This window comes from Vicugna pacos, chromosome 13, assembly GCF_048564905.1.
Source record: "Vicugna pacos chromosome 13, VicPac4, whole genome shotgun sequence".
Classification (NCBI taxonomy): Eukaryota; Metazoa; Chordata; class Mammalia; order Artiodactyla; family Camelidae; genus Vicugna; species Vicugna pacos.
The window spans coordinates 39,475,682-39,498,498 of NC_132999.1; the positions used below are offsets into that span (position 1 = coordinate 39,475,682).

The following is a 22,817-nucleotide window of genomic DNA, read 5'->3' on the forward strand; positions in this document are numbered from 1 at the left end:
GAAGCAGATGTTCTGCCAATGAGGAAATTTTGGAAAAGATAACTGGGATTTACAGACTCTGCAACTTCTCCCACAAGCTCCCATTTAGAGCACAGTTAGCTGAAGGGAACATTCCCAAAAGAATTCAAATCAGAAAAGCCTATGCTATTCAGTGGGGATTTTGAGGATCTGAACTGATCCTATCCTTTTAAAATTTAATAGAGAAGGGGGCTTGGGTCCCAGGCAGCATCGATAATCAAGGGAATCTATACAAGGACATAGAGTGAACTGACAAGCTGCTGGATGCAGTAAGCCTCACTGCACTGCATAACCATTTGGAATGCACACTAACCTGCATTTCTTCTACCCAAGAGAGTAATTCATACACAAATCGGAGATTGCCTTCATCTTCAGAGGAGGAGATAGACACAAGTTCAGCACGAGTCATGGGCTTTCGGAACCAGGAGGTAGAAGAAGAATGGGTTCCTTTGGTCAAGGGTTCTGCCTTCAAATGAGTAGTGGTTAAAGTAGAGGGGGGAACCAATTCAAGTGACGTGAAATGGCCCTTCCGGTACAAGTTTGTGCACTCTAGACGCAAGGTGACCAGCTCATCCTGCAGACGCATGACCCTGAGATGCAAAAAGAAAGAACAGATTAAATTTGTAATATGTTTTTTAAGATAAAATCTTTCTTATCCCTTTGACAAGGATGAGGTAAAAATAAAAATGAGATCATATCAGGAAAAATGTTTTCATTAAAAAGTGTTATGTGAATGCAAGGTGGTGTTATTAACATTCCATCATTTGAAGTCATCTTTGAGGCAAATGCCAAATTACAGTGTTAACTGGAGATAACACCAGTTTATAAAACTCCTGGATGGTGTAACAGAATGAACCATAGATTAGGGGTCAAAAGATGCAGTTCTTATTCTTGGCCCTGTACAAAAATCCTCATCTCCTCTGTGGGTGTTGGTTTCCTCCTCTATGAAGTGTGGCATTGGATCACCAGCAGTTCTAAAGCAGATGTGGTTCCACATCACTGCAGGTCACCCTGAAGGGCTGTTATAAGGTGCCATGATGATTAGGGAATCCTACAGGTACTTGATGGGCAGAGCCTACAATAAAGGGAAACTGTCCTCTACTATAAGAATTTTCCTGTCCAAAATACCTGTAGTCTCCCCATAGAGACATTGACCTCTAATGTCCAAGTTACAAGATTCAGTGCCCGACTCTTGATCCATGAGCATCAGCAGTAAGCAAGCCTTCCATTTGAGGCCCATGATCCTCACCTAAAAGCCAGCTCTTCCAGCTGGTAATAATTCTCATCCCGTAGGATCTGGAGATCCACCTGCAGCTGTCTGATAAGACCTTCACACTCCTGAATGTACATGATGACGTCTGACTCGCACTGTACTGGTTGCCCTGATTCCAGGTGAGCAGCGTCCTGAGAAAGAAAGGGAGAATAAGAGTGGGTAAACTCCCATTGCTCCCACCCACTAGGTCCAAGGGAGACCATGGGTCCACTGCAATTCCAAGACGAAGCTGGATTCCTCAACTGTTGACTTCAACCATCAGAGCACAAGGTGAAAAGTGGGAAACATGACGTAGAAGTGAGACAAAACGGTCAGACTTACCGCCTGCAGTGTATTCTTAGCTAGTGTTAGTTTTTCTTCACAGTTCAAAGCACCATTCTGGATTTTGTTTGCAATCTGTAGCAGCAATTCCAGCCTAAAATAAGACCAAAACCATAGTCAAGTGCAGGGCTCAATGCAGCCTAGTAAGTAATGTCAGATCCCCTTCAGGCTCTGAACCCACCTCTCTACAGCTGGTCGAAGAGATTTCTCTCGCTCCAGCATCTCAATGATGAGCTTTCCCCACTCTTCTTCCACATCGTTAGGGTGATAACCTTGAGGCAGTTTAATTCGGCCAAATTCAATCCATACCTGAAAAATCCCCAGAGTTACTCTTTTAGTCCAAAAACAGCCATGCCCTCAGGCCCCAGTTTTAATTTATTCTTCGTACATCACTTTTGGCTTCTTTACCCAGCCATTCAGCAGTGTTCCTCATTGTCTAATAAGAGAAAACAACTGAATATTTTAGCGGTACCTCACCTTAAGGTGAGAACAAAAAATCACCTCTAAAATACAGGGACCACCTGCTTGAAATTCTTCCATTCCTTCTGTATTTTCCATAAATCCTCCTGTCCTCTCAATAACCCCCATTTTGGAAAGGTTAAATGCCCATCTCTAAAGCTTAAAATTCTGTAGGAATCAGAATGTGAATGAAAGTTTCTTTTCTTTCTATCCTAGGTAAAGAATTAGCTTCCTTCTGAGACACAGCAAAACATCCACACAACTCAAGATTTCTGAATAAACATACGTCATTTTTCATTAGGCCCTTTAAAAAATAGATGATACTTCCCCTTTACCATAAATTTTCAAGAGCAGCCTGAGAAGGATGCGCAAGCTGTTACCCTGAGAATACTGCTGTTAATGCAGGTTGGGAAGATGACGCAGGGAATCTGTGTAACAAAGAACAAACCCCAAGTCTCAGCAAAGGATCCTTACCTCTAATAATTTATATAATTCCTCAATTCTTCCTTTTTCTCTCTCCTTGGCCAGAATTTCTGTTTCTTTGAAGTGTATATATTGGTTATAAAGTGCCTACAAAATTAATATTTGGTGAATGAATGAACGCAAGCAACCTGGCCCAATTTTTCATACCACCTCACCCAAGTGAGCAGCAACAAGCCCTGAGACTTACTCCCTAGAGTGAATTTATAAACAACAATTTAAGTCCATGACTTTACCTTTAGTTCAACAGGGTTCTGGGGAAAGGATTTATCTGACATCAGTATTATATGCTGTTTGATCCAGGGGATGAGGGAGTCCACTCGGCTTTGGTATTCTTGCCACCTGGAGTCTACTTCCTATTGCCGAAAGGTAGATAGCACACATCTTCTGATTAGCAGCACGCAAGACAAGCGCAGGAGAAAGCAGCTCAGGCCATCCCAAACCACATAAAATCCTTTCCTCTAACTGCCTACACAGCCGCTCAGTTTAACACTCAGAGTCCCAGTTTCAAAGCTCCTCAAGGACTCTCAAGAAGGGATTCAATTTCCTGACACCTCGAATAGCCTATGCTGGACGTTACAAAATTAGTGATCTCTGGACTCATTCCCAGGGACCAAGGACAATAACCATGCATAAAGACGATGTGAATTCAGTTTGCCCTGTATAAAAAGCGCTCTGTATACAGTGAGTGCTTAAGAAACACAGTCTAATCAATACATTCCACCCAAGCAAATTAAAGCCAGAAAGTATTTTAGCAAAGTGTTCTTTTACCGTAGCGCTGATCCCTTCTCCACCCTCAGGGACTTTGGGGAAGGCATCATAAATTGAAGACACGTAAGTGATTACAGACTTTTCATCTGGAGATGGCACATCCACGTCTGGACGACAAAGGATAAGAAATTTCTTAGTTAGAACAAAGGAAACCCCCAAGGGAGGAATAATGAATATATGCCAGACACAGTCAACTTTGTTCTACTCTCACCTTCCGCATCCAGTAACCGGGTGACCCCCAGCCTTTCTGCTACTTCGAAAGCCTGTTCCAGATTCTCTCGATTACTCTGGATCTGTACTCTCTCCATATCTACCAGGTCAGGTCTGTAAAAGTCCACCAAGGCACATGAAAAACCCCCATCTACACATCACATAGGAGTTCACCCAAAGAAACCCCCTTAGAAGTACTCAGAGCTGAAAAACACTGGATAGGTTAGAAATTAGGCAGGAAATTTAGAAGAGTACTAAACCCATTTTTAATTACACTTCAAAAGCCCAGTGCTCCCTAATTCTAAACTTACATGATAGTAGGTTTGTTGGATTTCAAGGGAAAGGTATCATAAACTACTACAGAAGGAAAATTGAGGCATGTTTATGACGACTAAGAGCACAGTAATTTTCATTTTTGTCGAAGTCCTGCCTTCCTTAACCACTCCAAGTAAGCCCCCGTTTCAGGCCCCTTGCACTTGCCATTTCCTTCAAGTGAAACACCCTGACCATAGAGGCCTGCATGGCTCACTCCTCATTTGTAGCTCCGCTCCGACATCCCCAACAGAGAGGCCAGCTCTGACCACCCTGGCCAAAATGCGGCAACCCACCTTTCTCCTCCCCTCCACTGCACTCACCACTGTAAGACAGCATATATTTCTTTACTTATTGTCTATTTCCCCACTGAAAGGTAAGTTCCATGAGAGCAAGAACATCAGCTGTTTTCTTCCCTGCAATATGAGCCAAGTGCCTAGAAGAGGGGGAGTTTGATACATACTCCTTTTTTAAATAAATAAAGTGAATCAGAGGCTGGATTCTTGATTGAGGGGAAATGTGGTGTTATAACGAATTACAAACAAGACATGAGAGGAGGCCCCTCCAGGCCAACTGAAACTCTACTGTATTTACCTGTATCGGTGAATAAGTGCATTGAACATCTTCCCATCACTCCAGCAGGAGGAAAAGTTTGTGCATTTGATTCCTGTGTAACCAGCTGTCACCTTCTGTGTCCACAGGAGTAACTTCTCCTTAGCTGACATGTCCCCTGATTCTCCACTAATGTAGATGTCAGAGATCTGCCAAAAGGTAGGACATGGAGTAATTTAGTATAAATAAGATGAAGCCTTTTAATCTTCTCTTCACATATTATGGCTCTCAGAAGAAGAGGGAGATCCAAGGCTGGCAGGACATCAGATGACAGCTTCAACATATAGTCATTCTATTTGGTAGTCAAAAGAATGCAAATGAAAATTATGAGAGATCATTTTTTACCTATCAAATTAGGAGAGGTTTTTTTTTCCCAAATAATACTACTCAATACTGGAGACAATACATAAAAATTGGATATTCGCACTGTCCAAGGCAATCTACAGATTTAATGCAATCCCTATCAAATTACCCAGGACATATTTCACAGAACTAGAACAAATCATAATAAAATTTATATGGAACCATCAAAGACCTAGAATTGCCAAAGCATTACTGAAGAGAAAGAAAGAGGCTAGAGGAATAACTCTCCCAGACTTCAGACAATACTATAGAGCTACAGTCATCAAGACAGCATGGTATTGGTACCAAAACAGACATATAGACCAATGGAACAGAATAGAGAGCCCAGAAATGAACCCACAAACTTTTGGTCAACTCATCTTCGATAAAGGAGGCAAGAATATACAATGGAATAAAGACAGTCTCTTCAGCAAATGGTGTTGGGAAAACTGGACAGCAGCATGTAAAACAATGAAGCTAGAACACACCCTTACACCATATACAAAAATCAGCTCAAAATGGATTAAAGACTTAAACATAAGACGAGATACAATAAACCTCCTAGAGGAAAACATAGGCAAAACATTATCTGACATACATTTCAAAAATTTTCTCCTAGAAGAAATAAAAGCAAGAATAAACAAATGGGACCTAATGAAACTTACAAGCTTCTGCACAGCAAAGGAAACCAGAAGTAAAACAAGAAGAAAACCTACGGAATGGGAGAAAATTTTTGCAAGTGAAACCGACAAAGGCTTGATCTCCAGAATATATAAGCAGCTCATACGACTCAATAAGAAAAAAATAAACAACCCAATCCAAAAATGGGCAGAAGACCTAAACAAGCAATTCTCCAAGGAAGACATACAAATGATCAAAAAGCACATGAAAAAATGCTCAATATCACTAATTATCAGAGAAATGCAAATCAAAACTACAATGAGGTATCACCTCACACCAGTCAGAATGGCCGTCATTCAAAAATCCACAAATGACAAATGCTGGAGAGGCTGTGGAGAAAGGGGAACCCTCCTACACTGCTGGTGGGAATGCAGTTTGGTGCAGCCACTATGGAAAACAGTGTGGAGATTCCTCAAAAGACTAGGAATAGACTTTACCATATGACCCAGGAATCCCACTCCTGGGCTTGTATCCAGAAGGAAATCTACTTCAGGATGACACCTGCACCCCAATGTTCATAGCAGCACTATTTATAATAGCCAAAACATGGAAATAGCCTAACTGTCCATCAACAGGTGACTGGATAAAGAAGACGTGGTATATTTTTACAATGGAATACTACTCAGCCATAAAAACCGACAACATAATGCCATTTGCAGCAACATGGATGCTCCTGGAGAATGTCATTCTAAGTGAAGTAAGCCAGAAAGAGAAAGAAAAATACCATATGAGATTGCTCATATGTGGAATCTAAAAAACAAAAACAAAAACAAACAAAAACAAAGCGTAAATTCAGGACAGAAATAGACTCACAGACAGAGAATACAGACTTGTGGTTACCAGAGGGGTGGAGGGTGGGAAGGGGTAGACTGGGATTTCAAAATTGTAGAATAGATAAACAAGATTACACTGTATAGCACAGGGAAATATACACAAAATGTTATGATAACTCACAGAGAAAAAAATGTGCCAATGAGTGTGTATATGTCCATGAATGACTGAAAAATTGTGCTGAACACTGGAATTTGACACAACAATGTAAAATGATTATAAATCAATAAAAAATGTTAAAAAAATTGGATATTTGCATACATTGCCATTGCAGAGTGTTTAAGGGCACAACTTCCCTGGAGGGCAGTTTTTAGTAAATGTGTGTGTGTGTATATATATATATATGTGTGTGTGTGTGTGTGTGTATATATATATATATATATATATATATATATATATATATATATATGCACATACATACATACATACATACTTGATAGGAAATCATCAGAGAAATGTGTAAAAAATTTTATGAAAGAATGGTTAGCAACACCAAAGCAAAGGCAACAAAAGCAAAATAAACAAGTAAGACTACATCAAACTAAAAGGCTTCTGCACAGCAAAGGAAACCATCAACAAAATGAAAAGGCAACCTATGGAATGGGAGAAAGTATTTGCAAATCATGTATCTGATAGAGTTAATAGACAAAATATATAAAGAACTTATTCAACTCAATAGCAAAGAAATAAACAATCTGGTTTAAAACTGGGCAGAAGATCTGAATATACATTTCTCTAAAGAAGACATACAAATGGCCATCAAGTGTATGAAAAGGCGTTCAACATCACTTATCATTAGGGAAATGCAAATCAAAACCATAACGAGTTATCACCTCACACTTGTTAGAATAGCTATCATCAGAAAGACAAGAGGTAAGTGTTGTTAAAAATGTAGAGCAGAGGGAATCCTGTGCACTCTTGGTGGTAATGTGTACTGGTATGGCCATTATGGCATAGAGCATGGAGATATCTCAAAAAAATTTAAAACATAACTACCTAATGATCCAGTAATCCCACTCCTGGATACACATCCAAAAGAAATGAAAACAGGATATTGAAGAGATATCTGCACTCCCATGTTCATTGCAGCATTATTCACAATAGCCAAGATATGGAAACAACCTAAGTGTCCATCAACAGATAGATGGATAAAGCTGTGGATAATGGAATATTATCCAGCCACGAAAAAGGAAACCCTGCCATTTGTGACAGCATGGATGAAATCTGAGGGCATTTTGCTAAGTGAAATAAGCCAGACAGAGAAAAGACAAATATTACATGGTATCACTCATACGTTGAATCTAAAAAAATAAAAAGTCAAAGTCACAGGAACAGAGTAGAATAGTGGTTGTCAGGGGCCAGGGGTAGGGGAAATAGGGAGAGGAATGAAAGGGTACAAACTTTCAGCTATAAGCTGAATAATATAAAACATGGGTGACTACTTAATAACACTACATTGTATAACTGAAATTTGCTAAGAGAGTAGAACTTAAATGTTTCATACACAAGAAAATGAGAGGTGATGGATGTGTCAGTTAACTACGTGGTGGGAATCCTTTCTCAATATATACATACAGGCATACCTCGGAGATACTGCAGGTCCGGTTCCAGACCATAGCAATAAAGTGAATATTGATCACAATAAAGCGAGTCACATGCATGTTTTGGCTTCCCCATGCATATAAAAGTCATGTTTATGCTATACAATACTATATTACATGTGCAATAATAGCATTATGTCTAAAAATATATATATATACCTTAATTAAAAATACTTTATTGCTAAAAAACTTTAACTATCATTTGAGCCTTCAGTGAGTTGTAATCTTTTTGCCTGGTAGGGGTTTGAAATATTGTGAGAATTACCAAAATGTGACAGAGACATGAAGTGAGCAAATGCAGTTGGAAAAATGATGTCGACAATATCACCCGACATATAGTTGCCACTAACCTTCAATTTGTAAAAAATGCAGTATGTGTAAAGTACAATAAAACCAGGTATGCCTGTGTATCAAATCACCATGATGCACATTTTAAATAAGTTACAACTGTACTTGTCAGTTATACTTCAATAAAGCCAAAATAAAAAAGAATGCTAATCAAAATATGATAAACATTTTACAGCAAAAAATTAAAAAGAGCTTAAACCCCAATGAGGGACTGACTGGTTACAAATTATAGCACATATACATGGTAGAATTCTTCATAGCACTTAAAAAGCTATGCTTCAGAAAATGTTACTGACTGGAAAATGATCACCATATTTTATAAAAAGAAAAAGAATATAAACAAAATAATAACACTGATTTTATATAAAGTATACAATATAGTTAAGTAATAGTCATATATATGCATAATGTATGTGGCAGATGCATATATACACCGAACTAGTAATCATAGTTATCTCTAAGTGGTAGCATTACAGGTGATTTTTGTATTTCCCAAATTTTCCACATTATGCACATTTTTATATTAAGAAAAAAGTTATTTTAAGAAGTCTCCAAAATCTAGCACAGGACCTACTTTAGAGATACAGCTGTCTGAGAGAAGAGAAAGTACTTGCCTTTGATTTCACACAGACCTAGGTTTGAATCTCAACTTCACCAACTATAAGCTGGACCTCAGTTACAACATCTGTAAAGTGAGAATCACACCTCCTATCTTTTTCAGGACTGCTTTGATAATCAACCAGACCATACAGTCAAGCACCTCGCCCAGACACAGGGCTCAACAAAGTTCCCTTCTCTCTTCGGTGTATAAATGGTGGTCTTCCTTCAGTTATTGCTTGTCTAACTCCCACAACATTGACAGTCTGTATCATTTAACTGTTACCTTACATTATGGCCATTATTTAATATATTTGATCTTATCTTCCAAAGACTAGGTTTTCTGAGGAGCTGAACTGGTAGCACATCTTAACAAGAATCAGAATGATCTAAAATTAAACAGCGGGTTCTGTAAAGGGGAGCTCCTCAACACGGGGTACATCCCAGCAGAAGGTGGGATGCTGTGGAAGAAATATCCTCCAGCTCTGAGACTCAGTCATCACAGGCCTTTGGTATTATCACCCATTGCACCTTGTGCTTTGCTGATCATATGGTGGACACTTCATATGTTTTAATTCATAATCATTTGGTTAATAAAATAATAAAAATAAACAAATAAATGTATTTGGGGGGGTAAGACCCACCTAGAATCTGAAATACATTGCTTTTTCTGACACAAACTTACTTAGCAAATAATACATAGTGTGTAGTCAAACAAGCCAAGGACCCAACAACAATAGGTCATGGTGCTCAAGCACCATCCTGTGGGTCCAGTGTAAAGTGCTCCGCAGCAGGACCAGTTCTATCCCAGTTCTCCTTAACAGCACTTCTAGCTGTTTCTTTCAGTGTTACCCACACTGACATGTCCCATTTCTTTCACTGTAGCACTTCACATACACATTAAGGCAAAACATTGCTGGGAACAGAAAATAGATTTGTTGAAATGAAAGGGGACAATTTGAATAAGCAAAACGGAATATCAGTATTTGGATTCTTTACTCAAAAAAGAAAAGCCAATTTATATTGTGTACCTACAATATCACAGTCAATATCTTTGATGGCATCTCCTACCTGCCAATCACAGAATCTGTGTATATTGCATTGCAAACAGTTCAACGAACAGCTGTGTTTCAGATTCTCCACACAGCTATATAATGAGACAGGGAAATGTTTGGATCCCTCAGGGAAAGGAAAAATACCCTGTTTGGATCAGGGCCCTTCCGAGACTGTGAACTGGATGAGAAAAATGGTATTATCATCACAATCATCTCGGTAATTAAATTTGGCTTTTGTCCATCTCTTCACGTAATACTCACATGTGACTACACAGTGCCATCCTTTGCACTGTGCAGAAGCTTTTACCTTAATCTCCCAAATGCAGAATTCCAGCCACAGTGTCAGGGAGCTTTCTCCCATCTGGATGTTTAAAAGGAAGCCATTTGGAGAGGAGGACAGCCTCATTACCATCTCAGAGATTAAGCTCATCTACCTGAAATCTCTTTCAACCCACACATCCCATGGCTTGATCAATTCCTTCTCTGAAACATATCTAGAAACTCAGTATGTTCCTAACACGTCAATAAGCATTTACTGAACAACTCATCTGTGCTTAACACTATGCCCCGCACCACAGGGAAGAACAAAAAAGTCAGTCACCATGTATTCATTCTGCTGTTATTTCTTGAGCAATGACTACACTCCAGGAGCTGGGTTTAAGTTCTGGGTATCTCAAAACAAAAGCACAACAATGGGCCTCAAGTTCAAGCAGTTTAGCAGGGGAGACAATACACTATACAGGGAGAGCAACACTGTGATGGAGAGAAGCAAGTAACCCAAACCGGTGGTGCTGAGGAACTTCGCAGAGATGACACGGCACAAACGCTGAGTTTTAAGACCTAAGAAGAAATTAACCAGGTGAAAAAGGGGAAACAAAAAACCAGACGTGCTTGCCCTGAAAGAACTTAGTTGAGAAGTGCCATTTCTGGCTAAATAAGGCTGCTCCAAATATAAGGCAGTCCCAAATCTTCCCAAATGACAACACACGGATAGAAGCAGGAACTGAGGAAGGGAAGCTTTGCAGCCCCTTGAATATACAAACTTTTAGAAATTTATTTACACATGTACACATATTTAAAATTAAGCAGTATATTTAATGCATTAATTTAGTATTCACACTTCTTTTTATCTTTACATTTCATAAAATCATGTTATTCAAGTTCTTCAACATCCATCTTTGGCATTAGTGTCTTTTTCATTAATAAAGCTACCTAAAAAATAATAAAGCTACTTTTGTGTGAATTTTCTGCAAAACATCACCTGTATTTCTTTTTAAGATTTCTGAGATACAACAGTACTTTTTGGAATCCCGGCTGTCCCTAGAAATTTTATCCCCAGCCACAAGAATCCAGTTGCATAACCCTGGATTAGTTTTTTTTTTTGTTTTAATTCATTTTATTGGTATTTATTTATGATGTCCATAATGTGACAGCTTGGCTGTGTGGTTTTTTTTTTTTAATAAAGAAATGATGTAGGTGATGTGTTCAGAGTTTATTATTAATGTAATTAAGACTTATATACAATTACTACATTCAACACTTTAAATTAGGAGGTTATGTTCTCAAGAACAACAGCTAAAACTTTCTTAGATTTTTGGTCACTCTTTTTTATTTAACCAATTTTGTTAGATGATCTCTACGAAAATTGTTATCAATTGGACTAGAAGATGGTGACATAAATTCATTCACACTTTTTCAAGAACTGACTATAATTTCACTGGGAGCCCAGTAACAAAAAAGACTTTATAAAAAGTCAAATAAAAAGAGAATCCCTCTTTTTTGAAGGCTAACTCCTGAAGGGAGAAAATCTTACCATGTTATTTAGTCTTACGTGGCAAAGCCCCATGAAAGAGTTTCATGTAATTTCAGGCCCCCAAAGAGCAACAATAGTGTAGTAAATAGTAATAGTCAATAGAGGATCTCAGCAGAATGAAAAATTGGTATGGGCTAAAGTGACAAAACTATTTCTTAGAGACTTATGATTTAAACTCGTCCTTGAAAGGATGTTATAGAATAGACAAAGGGAACAAGAAAAGACTTCTGGGTAGACGGTGGATACAAAGACTGGAAGCCAAAACAGGAATAGTAGACGGTTAAGAAGTTGATCTGTTAAGACATGAAAGTTCAAGTTGGAAACTGACATAGCAGAGAAGATTAGACCGATTATGGAGCGGATGGAATACCAGGCTGAGGAGTTTGGACTTTGGACATCTCTATTAAGTCTCAGGGAATGGACTAGATGTAATGAGCTAATAGATACTTGATTCAAAAGTCCTGAAGTTTCCAGTTGACTTCATCCTACTACAGAGAAGGTGTCAGACTTTGAAAACTTCCATTCAAGAAGTAGGTGAGGGCACAATGCAGCAGTTCATTACAAATGTCTGGCTAAAGGAATCTTACGGCAGGTGTGTTTATTACCAATAGAAGAGTGAGGTAAAGATCGGGGTGCTTCTTTCAATATTCAAATTCAGAGTCATGGAGGTCTCTCTAAGGAATATAAATTGGAATGGAAATCCTAGGTCACAGACTACAAGCATTTTTTGATTCTCCTAAATATTGTCAAACTACTTTCCAAATAACAGCATCAATTTATACTTCTATTCACAATGGTCTGAAGAGGTTTTTCCATCACTCTACATCCTAGCCTACACTCTGTATTTTCAGACTTGTTATTTTCTGCCAGTCTGATGGGTATAAAGTGGTATCTTATTATTGTTTTGAGTTTTATATGTTCGATTACTAGTGAGAAAGACTCCTGAGTATGAGATATATGGGTTTCCTTTTTTTGTGAATTGCTTACTCCTGAGATTTCCTCTATTTTTCTACTAGTGTGTTTTACCTTTTTCTTGTTTATTTGCAGGAATTATTTAAATAATGACATTAATAAGACACATAAAACACAATAAGTGTTAGTTAACTCATATAATTCTTACAAAAACCCTATAAAGTATATACTATTCTTATCCTCAATTTATAAATGAGGAAATTGTGTCACAGAGAAGTTAAGTAACTTGCACCAAGGTACCATGCTAGTAAGCAGTAGAGTTAGAATTCAAACGCAGCCAATCTGGCTCCACACCCTTAACCAGTTCACCTACGCTACACTTCATATATTCTGGACATTATTTCTTTTTTGGTATATGTACTATATATAATTCTACCATTATTTTTCTTAACTTTCCACCTCAGGGAACTAGAAAAAGAAAAACAAATGAAGCCCAGAGTTAGTGGAAAGGAGGAAATAACAAAGACTAGAGCAGAAATAAATGAAACAAAAACTATAAAGACAATAGACAAGATCAACAAAACTAAGAGCTGGTTCTTTGAAAAGATAAACAAAAATGACAAGCCTTCAGCTAGACTCACTAAGAAAAACAGAGGACACAAATAAATAAAATCAGAAATGAAAGAGGAGATGTTACAACTGATACCATAGAAATACAAAGGATCATAAGAGACTACTATGAAAAATTATACATCAAATTGGATTACCTAGAAGAAATGGATAAACTCTTGCAAACATACAACCTACCAAGACTGAATCATGATGAAACAGAAAATCTGAACAGACTGACTACTAGTAAGGAAATTCAGTCAGTAATCAAAAAGCCCCCCCAACAAACAAAAGTCCAGGACCAGACAGTTTCACTGGTAGGCTCTACCAAACATTCAAAGAAGAATTAATACCAATACTTCCCAATTTCTTCCAAAAAAACAGAGGAGGAGGGAACTTTTCCAAATTCATTTTATGAGGCCAGCATTACCTTGAAAACAAAACCAGACAAAGACACTACAAGAACAGAAAATCACAGGCCAACATCCCTGATGAACACAGATGGAAAAATTCTAAAAAAAAAATTAGCAAACCAAACTCAACAATACATTAAAAGGATCATACACCATGACCAACTATGATTTATTCCTGGTATGCAAGGATGGTTCAGCATCCTCAAATCAGTCAATGTGATTCACCACACATTAACAAATGATTAAAAATCATATCATCTAAATAGGTGCAGAAGAAGCACTTGACAAAATTCAACAACCATTTATGATAAAAACTCTCAACAAAGCAGGTACAGAGGAAACATATTTCAATATAATAAAAGCCATAGCCAACATCATACTCAATGATGAAAAGCTGAAAGCATTTCTTCTACGATCAGGACAAGACAAGGATGACCATTCTCACCACTTTTATTCAGCATAATATTGGAAGTCCTAGCTAGAGCAATTGAGCAAGAAAAAGAAGTAAAAAGGCTTCCAAATTGAAAAGGAAGAAATAAAACTGCCACTATTTGCAGATGACAGGATATTATATACAGAAAACCATAAAGATTCCTAAAGACATCAAAAACTGTTAGAATGGACAGTAACATTGCAGGATACAAAATCAATATGCAAAAAATGTGTTGCATTTTTATACACTAATAACAAACTGTCAGAGAAATAAAGAAAACAATCCCATTTACAACTGCATCAAGAAGAATAAAATACCTAGGAATAAACTGAACCAAGGAGGTGAAAGACCTGTATATTAAAAACTATAAGACACAAATAAATGGGAAGATATTCTGTGCTCATGGACTGGAAGAATCAATACTGTTAAAATGTCTGTGCTACTTAAAGCAATCTACAGATGCAATGCAATCCCTATCAAAATTCCAATGGCATTTTTCAAAGAAATAGAACAAATAATCCTAAAATTTGTATGGAACCACACACACACAAAATTGATTAGCGAAAGCAATCTTGAGAATAGAACAAAACTGGAGGCATCATGCTCCCTAATTTCAAACAACATTACAAAGCTGTAGTAATTAAAACAGTATGGTATTTGGCGTAAAAATAGACATACAGATAAATGGAATAGAATAGAGAACCCAGAAATAAACCCATGCATATGGGGTCATTTACTTCACAAAAAAAGGAGCCAAAAATCTACAACGGGGTAAAGGATAGTCTCTTCAAGAAATGGTGTTGGGAAAACTAGACAGCCACATGCAAAAGAATGAAACTCACCCACTACCTTACACCAGACACAAAAATTAACCCAAACTGGATTACAGTCTTGACCATAAGATCTAAAACCATAAAACTAGAAGAAATAATCCAGGGACAAGCTCCCTGACATAAATCTTGGCAATGATATATTTAATCTGACACCAAAAGCAAAAGCAAAAATAAACAAGTGGGACCACTTTATACTAAAAACCTTCTACACAGCAAAGGAAACTATCAACAAAATGAAAAGGCAACCCTTTCTGAATGGGAGAAAAATATTTGCTAATCATACAACTGATAAAAAGTTAAAATATAAAAGACATAAAGAATTTATACATCTCAATAGCAAAAAGACAAACAATCCAATTTAAAAATGGGCAGAAGATCTGAATAGACATTTTTCCAAAGAAGACATATAGGAAGGCCAACAGGTACATCAAAAGATGTTCAACATCACTAATCACCAGGGGAATGCAAATCCAAACCACAATGAGATATTACCTCACACCTGTTAGAATGGCTATTATCAAAAAAGACAAGAAATAACAAGAATGTGATGAAAAGGGGACCCTTGCACATTACTGGTGAGAATGTAAATTGGTGTAACCACTATAGAGAACAATATGGAGGTTCCTCAAAAAATTAAAAATAGAACTACCATACGATCCAGCAATTCTACTTCTGGGCATTTATTCAAAGAAAATGAAAGTACTAATTTGAAAAGATACATGCACCCCTATGTTCACTGCAGCTTTATTTACAATAGCTAAGATATGGAAACAACTGAAGTGTCCACAGATGGATGAATGAATAAAGAAACTATGGCATATATACACAATGGAATATTATTCAGCTATTAAAAAGAATGAAATCTTGCTATTTGCAACAACATGAATGGACATCCAAGGCATTATGCTAAGTGAACTAAGTCAGACAGAGAAAGACAAATACTGTATGATCCTTCTTACACATGGAATCTTAAAATTAAGCAGCTCATAGATACAAAGAACAGACTGGTGGTTGCCTGAGGTGGGGAGAAGGGGAGGAGAATAACATTTTAAAAAAAACAACAATAATAAACTCATACATGCTAACATAAATAATGTAATCTGACAAAAAAAAATTTTCCAAAACAAAACAGTGAGAAGAGTGGCAAAATGCAAATCAAAATAAAACGCAGAAAAACAACTTTCCATTTGAAATGGGAAATATCAAATACACACAAAAAAGGACAGAATGGCATAGTGAACACCTATGTACCCATCACCCAGTTTCAACCATTATCAACTCATAGCTCATCTTGTTTCAGCTGCACCCCACCCACCTCACCCCTCTCCTATTATTATGAAGCAAATCCCGCACTATCATTTCCTCCAAAAATACTTCATATGTATCCCTAAAGGGACTCTTAAAAAAAAAACATAACTACAACATCCTTGTTACACCTGAAAAAATGATGATTCATTGGTAATATTTTTAATTAAGTAAAATTTTTTGAAAAAGAAAAAATCCTTTCTTAAATAAAGCTCTAACTGTAGTGTTAACTGCCACATTCCTCCAACAGTATCATCTGTTTAATTCTGCTTTCTTCTTGTAATACAAAGCCAATATTAGTAAAACAACTTTCCCTATAATTAAAGAGGAGAAATGCAAAAAGGGATACTAACTGAAAAGGTTCAGCCCAGAAAATAATGTACCAACAGATTTCTTTCTCATTTCTAGCCCCAGTGTTATCTGACTATTCACCCAAAATTGTAGGGACTCGAAGGGTTTGTGTCAAGGGCAATGGTGTAGACCCAAATTCTTCACTCAACAGGATCCACAAACAGTGGGCAGGAGACTGGCACTGGGAGCCAAGATAGAAAGGGATTTTCAACAATTTTCCTTGTTCCAGGAAGCCAGGTATTGTAGCTATTGATGGCAGCTGGGAGTAGGGAGTCCTCCTGAGAGATGGACTGGGCCAGAAAAGGCCTTTGTCTGACATCAAAGCACAATTGCTGTTAACTCACTACCATCCAGCTCCAATTCCTAGCCTGCTGATCATTCTGAAAACCATTTTTGTCCCCTGGCCCCTGTCATCCTGCTTCCATTGTTAACTATTTCCTGACAAGAGAAGAATCAATTCTACTAGGCGGCCAGAAAAGCAAACCATTCATCTTCTATTACCTTAACCCCACACTCCGTGAGAATCAGAATCAGTTCCCATTTCTATTCTGAAAAGAAACAAACCCACTGCCGAGTTTATGTGCAGCAACATAAACTGGTGCCACTTGCGTCATCATGCCCTGGGCTGATCGACAGGAGAGGCAATGTGGCCTGAGTTACGGCATGGCCAGACACCATTCTGGAGTGTGGATTCTTTTCTGAGGAGGGTTGCTACCTGACATATTAAAACAAAACAAGCACCAAAAACCAAACAAACCAAAAATCAATTCGGCAGAACTGCCTGCTGTCTCCTCTTTAGGAAGGAGCTGGTGTGTGGCTAACAGCAGCTGCTCTCCTGACCCCAGCGTCCTCCCAAGACTCACATTCTAGTCAGATGCTCTCGCCTTGAGGCTCAACCCACATCTGACAGGAGGCCTGCAGTGTCAGAACATGCTGCCTCTCTCTGGCTGCCACTGTCCCAAGGCCTTGTGAACAGGCCGCCAATGAGAGGGCAGCTCCCTGAAGACAACGCCTTCAGAGACCAATGAGGGTTTCAGGCCCCTGTGACCTTAAGGACTTTCATCCTGAAGGGATTTCACACTTATCTTGAGAAGTTACTTCTCACCTGTCATACAGCATGATCCATCTGTGGTCCCTACATCACCTGATGGACACACAGCCTCAGAGATGCGTCAGCCTTCTAAGCTGATGCCTGGTCACTTAGTTTTTCAGCCTTGACTATATAACTGAGTAGTCTGGTTGTGTCTACTCTCAAAGGGTAGAGGGATGGGATGCAGAGCTTGGCTGCCCAGAAAATGTCACACCCAGTATAATTCACATACTGAACAGCCCAGATCATGGTCCAAAGGTTTCCCCTGCCAACTGTTTCTTGAAGGCTCCTCACAGAGTTCCTCCAGAACCTTCCTGCCCTAGTGTGGAGATCCCATATCAAAAGTGCCACCGTCACCTATGAGCCATCATCCAGAACTGATTTCCACGAGGAGTCCCTTAACATTTTACTCCAAACTTTCTGAAAATCTCACACCTAATATGAGCATGCACCCTGAATCATCAGGATACCTCCACAACTTCAACTTTAATGTCAGCGATGTCAAAAGAGCTATCAGTTCAGCAATTGGTTCTTCCACAACTACTCTATTCTGTACCAACCCAACCACATTATAAATATTTTTCAATGGCCATTTTTTCCTCCAACTGTTGGGAGTCTCCAAACTCTGTAATAACAAAGGGCACTGAAATGGGCCTGTCTATGGGGGGAATTCATCTCCCAAAAGGACATTCTAAGTGCAGATCAGCATCTCTCCTCAGCCTCATGCTGTTGGGGGTAAGCAGGGTACCAGCAGGTAGGCCACACTGTCTGCTCTGCAGACATCTGGGCAACTGCCCACAGCCTGGCAAGGGAACTGCCCTGCTTCGTCGTCTACCTCTTCGCTGCTCTGGGACCCTGAAGCTTTTATTTCTTCTGCTGCAGAAATTGATATGCCAACAAAAGTTCTTCAGTCATTGATGAACTGTAACTTCAGTCACCTACACAATCACACCTGAAGGTGCCAGACTAGGCCCTGGATCACCCAGGGTCTTGCTGAGTCCCCTCCCATCTCAGTGTCCAGATCTCCTTTGTTCTCACTTGCTTCTTGACCCCTAAAAACATTCACAGCACCCACCACCTACCACTACCACCACTACCTCCATTTATTTTTGAATACATATCTCACAAACAAAAACATGTTAAAGCCACAAACAAGTCTAAGCAGGAAGCAAACTTTTTCTAGCCTTGAACCTTCATGCTACCCTAACCTGCTGCTCTGGACTAATCTCCAGATAAGTCCATGCCCCCTCTTCTAATGCCGGAGTTAGGAACCAAAGGAGGACTAGCCTCTCCACCTATATAAATACTGATGGGTGTTGCTGTGAGCAGTGTCTGGCGGGAGAGGGATTGCATCAGCTCTAGTAAGAACATCACTCTCTGGGGGGAAGAGCCATCACATAGAGCGCCTCACCCCTCTCACCCCTTCAACACGCCACACCCCTCTGTCTCATTTCAGAGATTCAGCTAGGCCTCCCATCACCTCTGTGCCACACCACAACTTTTTATAGCAGGGAAGCTGATAAATAGACCCGCTGAGAGTTGAGTATTACCTAGCACTGCACCTTGAGAGATAACCCCACCAGATAAGCCGAGCAATTATGCGGCATGGTTACCCAGAGTCAGCGATTCCCCAGAGACAACAAGACGATTTCAAGCATCCGGAGGCAGACCTGAAACAGATTCTGCTGGCGGAGCGCAGCAGTCACTAACTCCCGACCGGACACACAGGTAAAGTGAAAAGCAGCACAGGGTCCTCACTGTTCCCCGCACTCCACTTTCAGAAGTTTTAGGCCAGGAATGCAAACTGCTGTTTGTTTATCCCCTGAACATGCCCACCTACCTCCTCCAGACCCCATGATGGGGTGTGGCTTGCCTCCAAAGAAAGGGTGCCATCCTCTTCTGAGAAGGACGTGGAGCTCTTTTCAGGCTCTGTATCTTTAGGCTGGATCCCATGTAAGGGCAGCCCATCACTGCCATAGCCGGAGGAGGAGGGTAAAATGCTCACAGTCATGCCACTGATGGACAAATCACTCTGAGAAGCAGGCAGTTTGGGAACCTGGAGGGGTACTCGACCCACACGGGCAGGTTCTGTGCAGCTTTGGCCTCTTGACTGGTCTAGTAGTGACGGAGGGACTGAATGTTCCGTAATCCAGGAACCGGCCTGAGGGGAGCTTAAAGTACCCTTGGTTCCTCCCCCCACACTCCGGCCCTCAGAAAGTTGGTCTTGACTTCCTGTGTCAGTGGGGTAGTCTGTCCTGGGGAAAGTGCGGCTCCCAAATCCAAGCTGAGCATCCCCTTTCTCCACTGCCGGCCCTCTTTGCAAAGGCAGCAGCACAGCCCTGCTGCTGCAGGATGCTGTCCTCGGAAATTCCACCAACTGGCTCACCGACTTCTCACAGTTCCTTTCTGCTGGGTTATCAAGCAGGTGAGCGATGACAGTCATCCCCTCTTCCAGGGAATCCCAGACCCCTCCGGCAACTGATGACTCATTCTCTAACAAAAGGTGAGCGGTCTGGATCTCCCCTTGGAATCTCTCCTTCACCTGAACGATCATCCCCCGATCTCCCACCCCTGAGCTGGGGGCTGAGTCCCCAGGCAGTAAAATGTCTGGTGGGGGTGGCTCTACCCCTCCCAGTCCTTCCTTCTCCTGGAGACTCACTGTTAACTTCGTTAGGGTTTCCGTCTGTTCGATGACTCCAGTTCCTTGCGAGCGTTCTTCCTCACGAGGTACCTCTGGAGTAGGGGTTTTCTTCCCCCTCCACTTCCTTTTGAACCGAACCCTTTTCTTAGGAGATATGGGAGCCTTCTCAGGAATAGCTTTTGAATCTTTCGGCTCCTTAACGCACCCCAGTGAATTTCCCATTGCTTTCCTCTCCTAATCTCAGCAAAAACGCAGCTAAGCCCGTCCTGGGATCCCAGAGAAATCCCCACCTAGGCTTCATCGGATTAGATGCACATTTAAAAACATGCACTATGCCGGCGATCCCTCCAGTTCTTTCTCCCTCCCTCCCCGCCTCTGTCTCTTCCAGCCGCTGCCGATTCAGACAGCCATCTTACAGGCTCAGAGCTGCAACAAGACAAATTCAAAGCATCTCACTGCAGTTCAGAAATCACTTGACCTAAAAGCAGACAGAAACCGGATTGGCTGCCGCTTCCTCTCTCCAAATATGAGGTAATTGGAGCACTGCCCTCAGAAATACAAACAGAAAGCAAAAAGGAGCTAGAAACCAGGAGAGGGGAGGAATTAGGGAGGGGAGGAGGGCGGGAGGGAATGTAAGAGTAAATGGAAAAGGGAGGGGGGAAGAAGAGATGCCATGGGAGAAGGTAACGTGAGGGAAGGAGGAGGAGAAAGAGGGGAAAAGCAAACCAGACGCTGGTACCAACCAGGAAGGGAAGGGCCACGAACCAGGGCCGGGGACGCTGCAATCACGGCCCTCAAACTGTGAAAGGAAAGAGATGCCAAGTGCTGCACCAAGATGTCCAAAATATCAAGCAAGACCAACATATTCTCAATTTTTTTCAGGTCAGAAACAGTAAAATTATAACCTGATGAGAGACCAGAGTCTCAGTCTCATAGTTACAAAGAGAAACACAAGCTTTAAAGATCTAGCCTGCTGTAGCACTGACTCCCGAGAGAGAGACAGAGAGAGAGACAGAGAGAGAGAGAGGGAGAGAGAGAGAGAGAGAGAGATTGATTTCTGTTAACTCTGCTGGCCAATGAAACACAGAGGAAAAACCTGGAAATTGGTTTTGAATACACTATACAGACACTCAGTAAAAAGGATGCCACTTTCAAATACCACAGAGGAGCAGTGTCCCTGCTGAACAACAGTTGACAGGAATGTTTAAGGGTAATTACCGCTGCCACTGGCTAACACTTTTTTAGTGCTTGTTATGTGCCACACCCTGTGCTAAACTATGGATTATCTCATTTAATTCCTACAGTAACCAAATGAGGTCAAAACTATTATTTCACATTTTACAGGTAAAGAAACTGAGGTTTAAGAAAGTTGACTCATTTGCTCGAGGCTACACAGCCAGAACATGGACTCCTGTTTAAGACTTTTAATTTCAACGCCTTGTTACACTGCCTTCTAAATGCAGCAGGGACAGAAGCCTGTACTCAGTTAAGTAAAACAGGAAGGTAGCCTACTGTTTTGAATTGGCCACTAGACTCACATGGACTAAGGGCTCAAACAAAAAGATAACTCTTACTATTTGGGAGTAAGAGAGGAAGTCACTAAAACGAGACCCAGATGGTTTTTATTCAAATTGCAGCAGGGCAGGAAGTCTGAATTAAAGTCTAGAGTCTAAAAAGTTGGATTCAAAAACCACCCTGCTGTGCCGGTGGGATTCGCCCACCCCAGTCTTTTGGTATAGAGCCTGACAGATGACATAGCAGCACAACCCAAAGGGGTCGAATGGAGTGCAGGGACAGAGGTCAGCCGTGCTTCTTTCCGCCTGCAGCTATTTATTCTGTACCAAAAGGATCCAGACCCCACCGCGGAGAGAAATAGCCTGGCTGGCTCTACGTAAGCCTACCCACCTCTCCTGGAGGCCTGAAAAATGCCAGCCACACAAGGAAAGCAGTAAGAAGCCCTAAAGCAGCAGCTCCTACGCAGCGCTTCTGGGACCTACTGATGCCCTGTCCGCCTCACAACTGCAGTAGGTGTTCCTACTCCCCAGCCCTTCCCAAGGCTGACCGCGAAGCTGCAGCACCATCTCATGGCCATCCACAGCAAGGAACGAGACAAGGAGGTTAGCCCGGGAGAGAAACTCAGTCAGACTCTGGGAAATCACTTACTAAGCAAAAAATCTGACTTTACAATATACTTCTCCACGCAGGCACCAGGCCTTCACTCCGCCAACAAAGAGCACTGGAACTATGGAAATTTTCAGATGCACACTCCAAGGTCCAAGCTTGAATTCTGTCCATGGAATACACGCAAACCAAATTCCTGGAAACGATCAACTCGGGGGCAAGAGAGACTGCGTCTGGATATGACAGCTGCCGCTGCAGGCTTCTCTGACCCAGAGGCCTGGCAGAGCAGAGCGGGTTTACTTCTAGGAGCCTTTTCTTTCTTAAACTTCTGCATATGTTGGGCAAATCAAGCTTTCATTTCCCTCTGCTCCAGAGGAAAAGTGGT

General features: G+C 40.6%; 1 protein-coding gene across 10 annotated transcripts in view; it reads right to left on the reverse strand.

Moving 5' to 3' along the window:
- The window catches only part of MACF1 (microtubule actin crosslinking factor 1), a 300,927-nt gene that overhangs the window by 154,743 nt on the left and 123,367 nt on the right, over window positions 1-22,817 (reverse strand). For all 10 annotated transcript variants that reach the window (XM_072974708.1, XM_072974712.1, XM_072974711.1 and 7 more), the window contains exons 6-14: window positions 4,439-4,605; window positions 3,534-3,646; window positions 3,323-3,429; window positions 2,788-2,907; window positions 2,546-2,641; window positions 1,794-1,921; window positions 1,613-1,706; window positions 1,268-1,422; window positions 332-608 (exon numbers count right to left, since the gene is read on the reverse strand). In XM_072974708.1, the coding sequence (XP_072830809.1) occupies window positions 332-608; window positions 1,268-1,422; window positions 1,613-1,706; window positions 1,794-1,921; window positions 2,546-2,641; window positions 2,788-2,907; window positions 3,323-3,429; window positions 3,534-3,646; window positions 4,439-4,605 (1,257 nt within the window). The remainder of the gene's footprint in view (window positions 1-331; window positions 609-1,267; window positions 1,423-1,612; window positions 1,707-1,793; window positions 1,922-2,545; window positions 2,642-2,787; window positions 2,908-3,322; window positions 3,430-3,533; window positions 3,647-4,438; window positions 4,606-22,817) is intronic.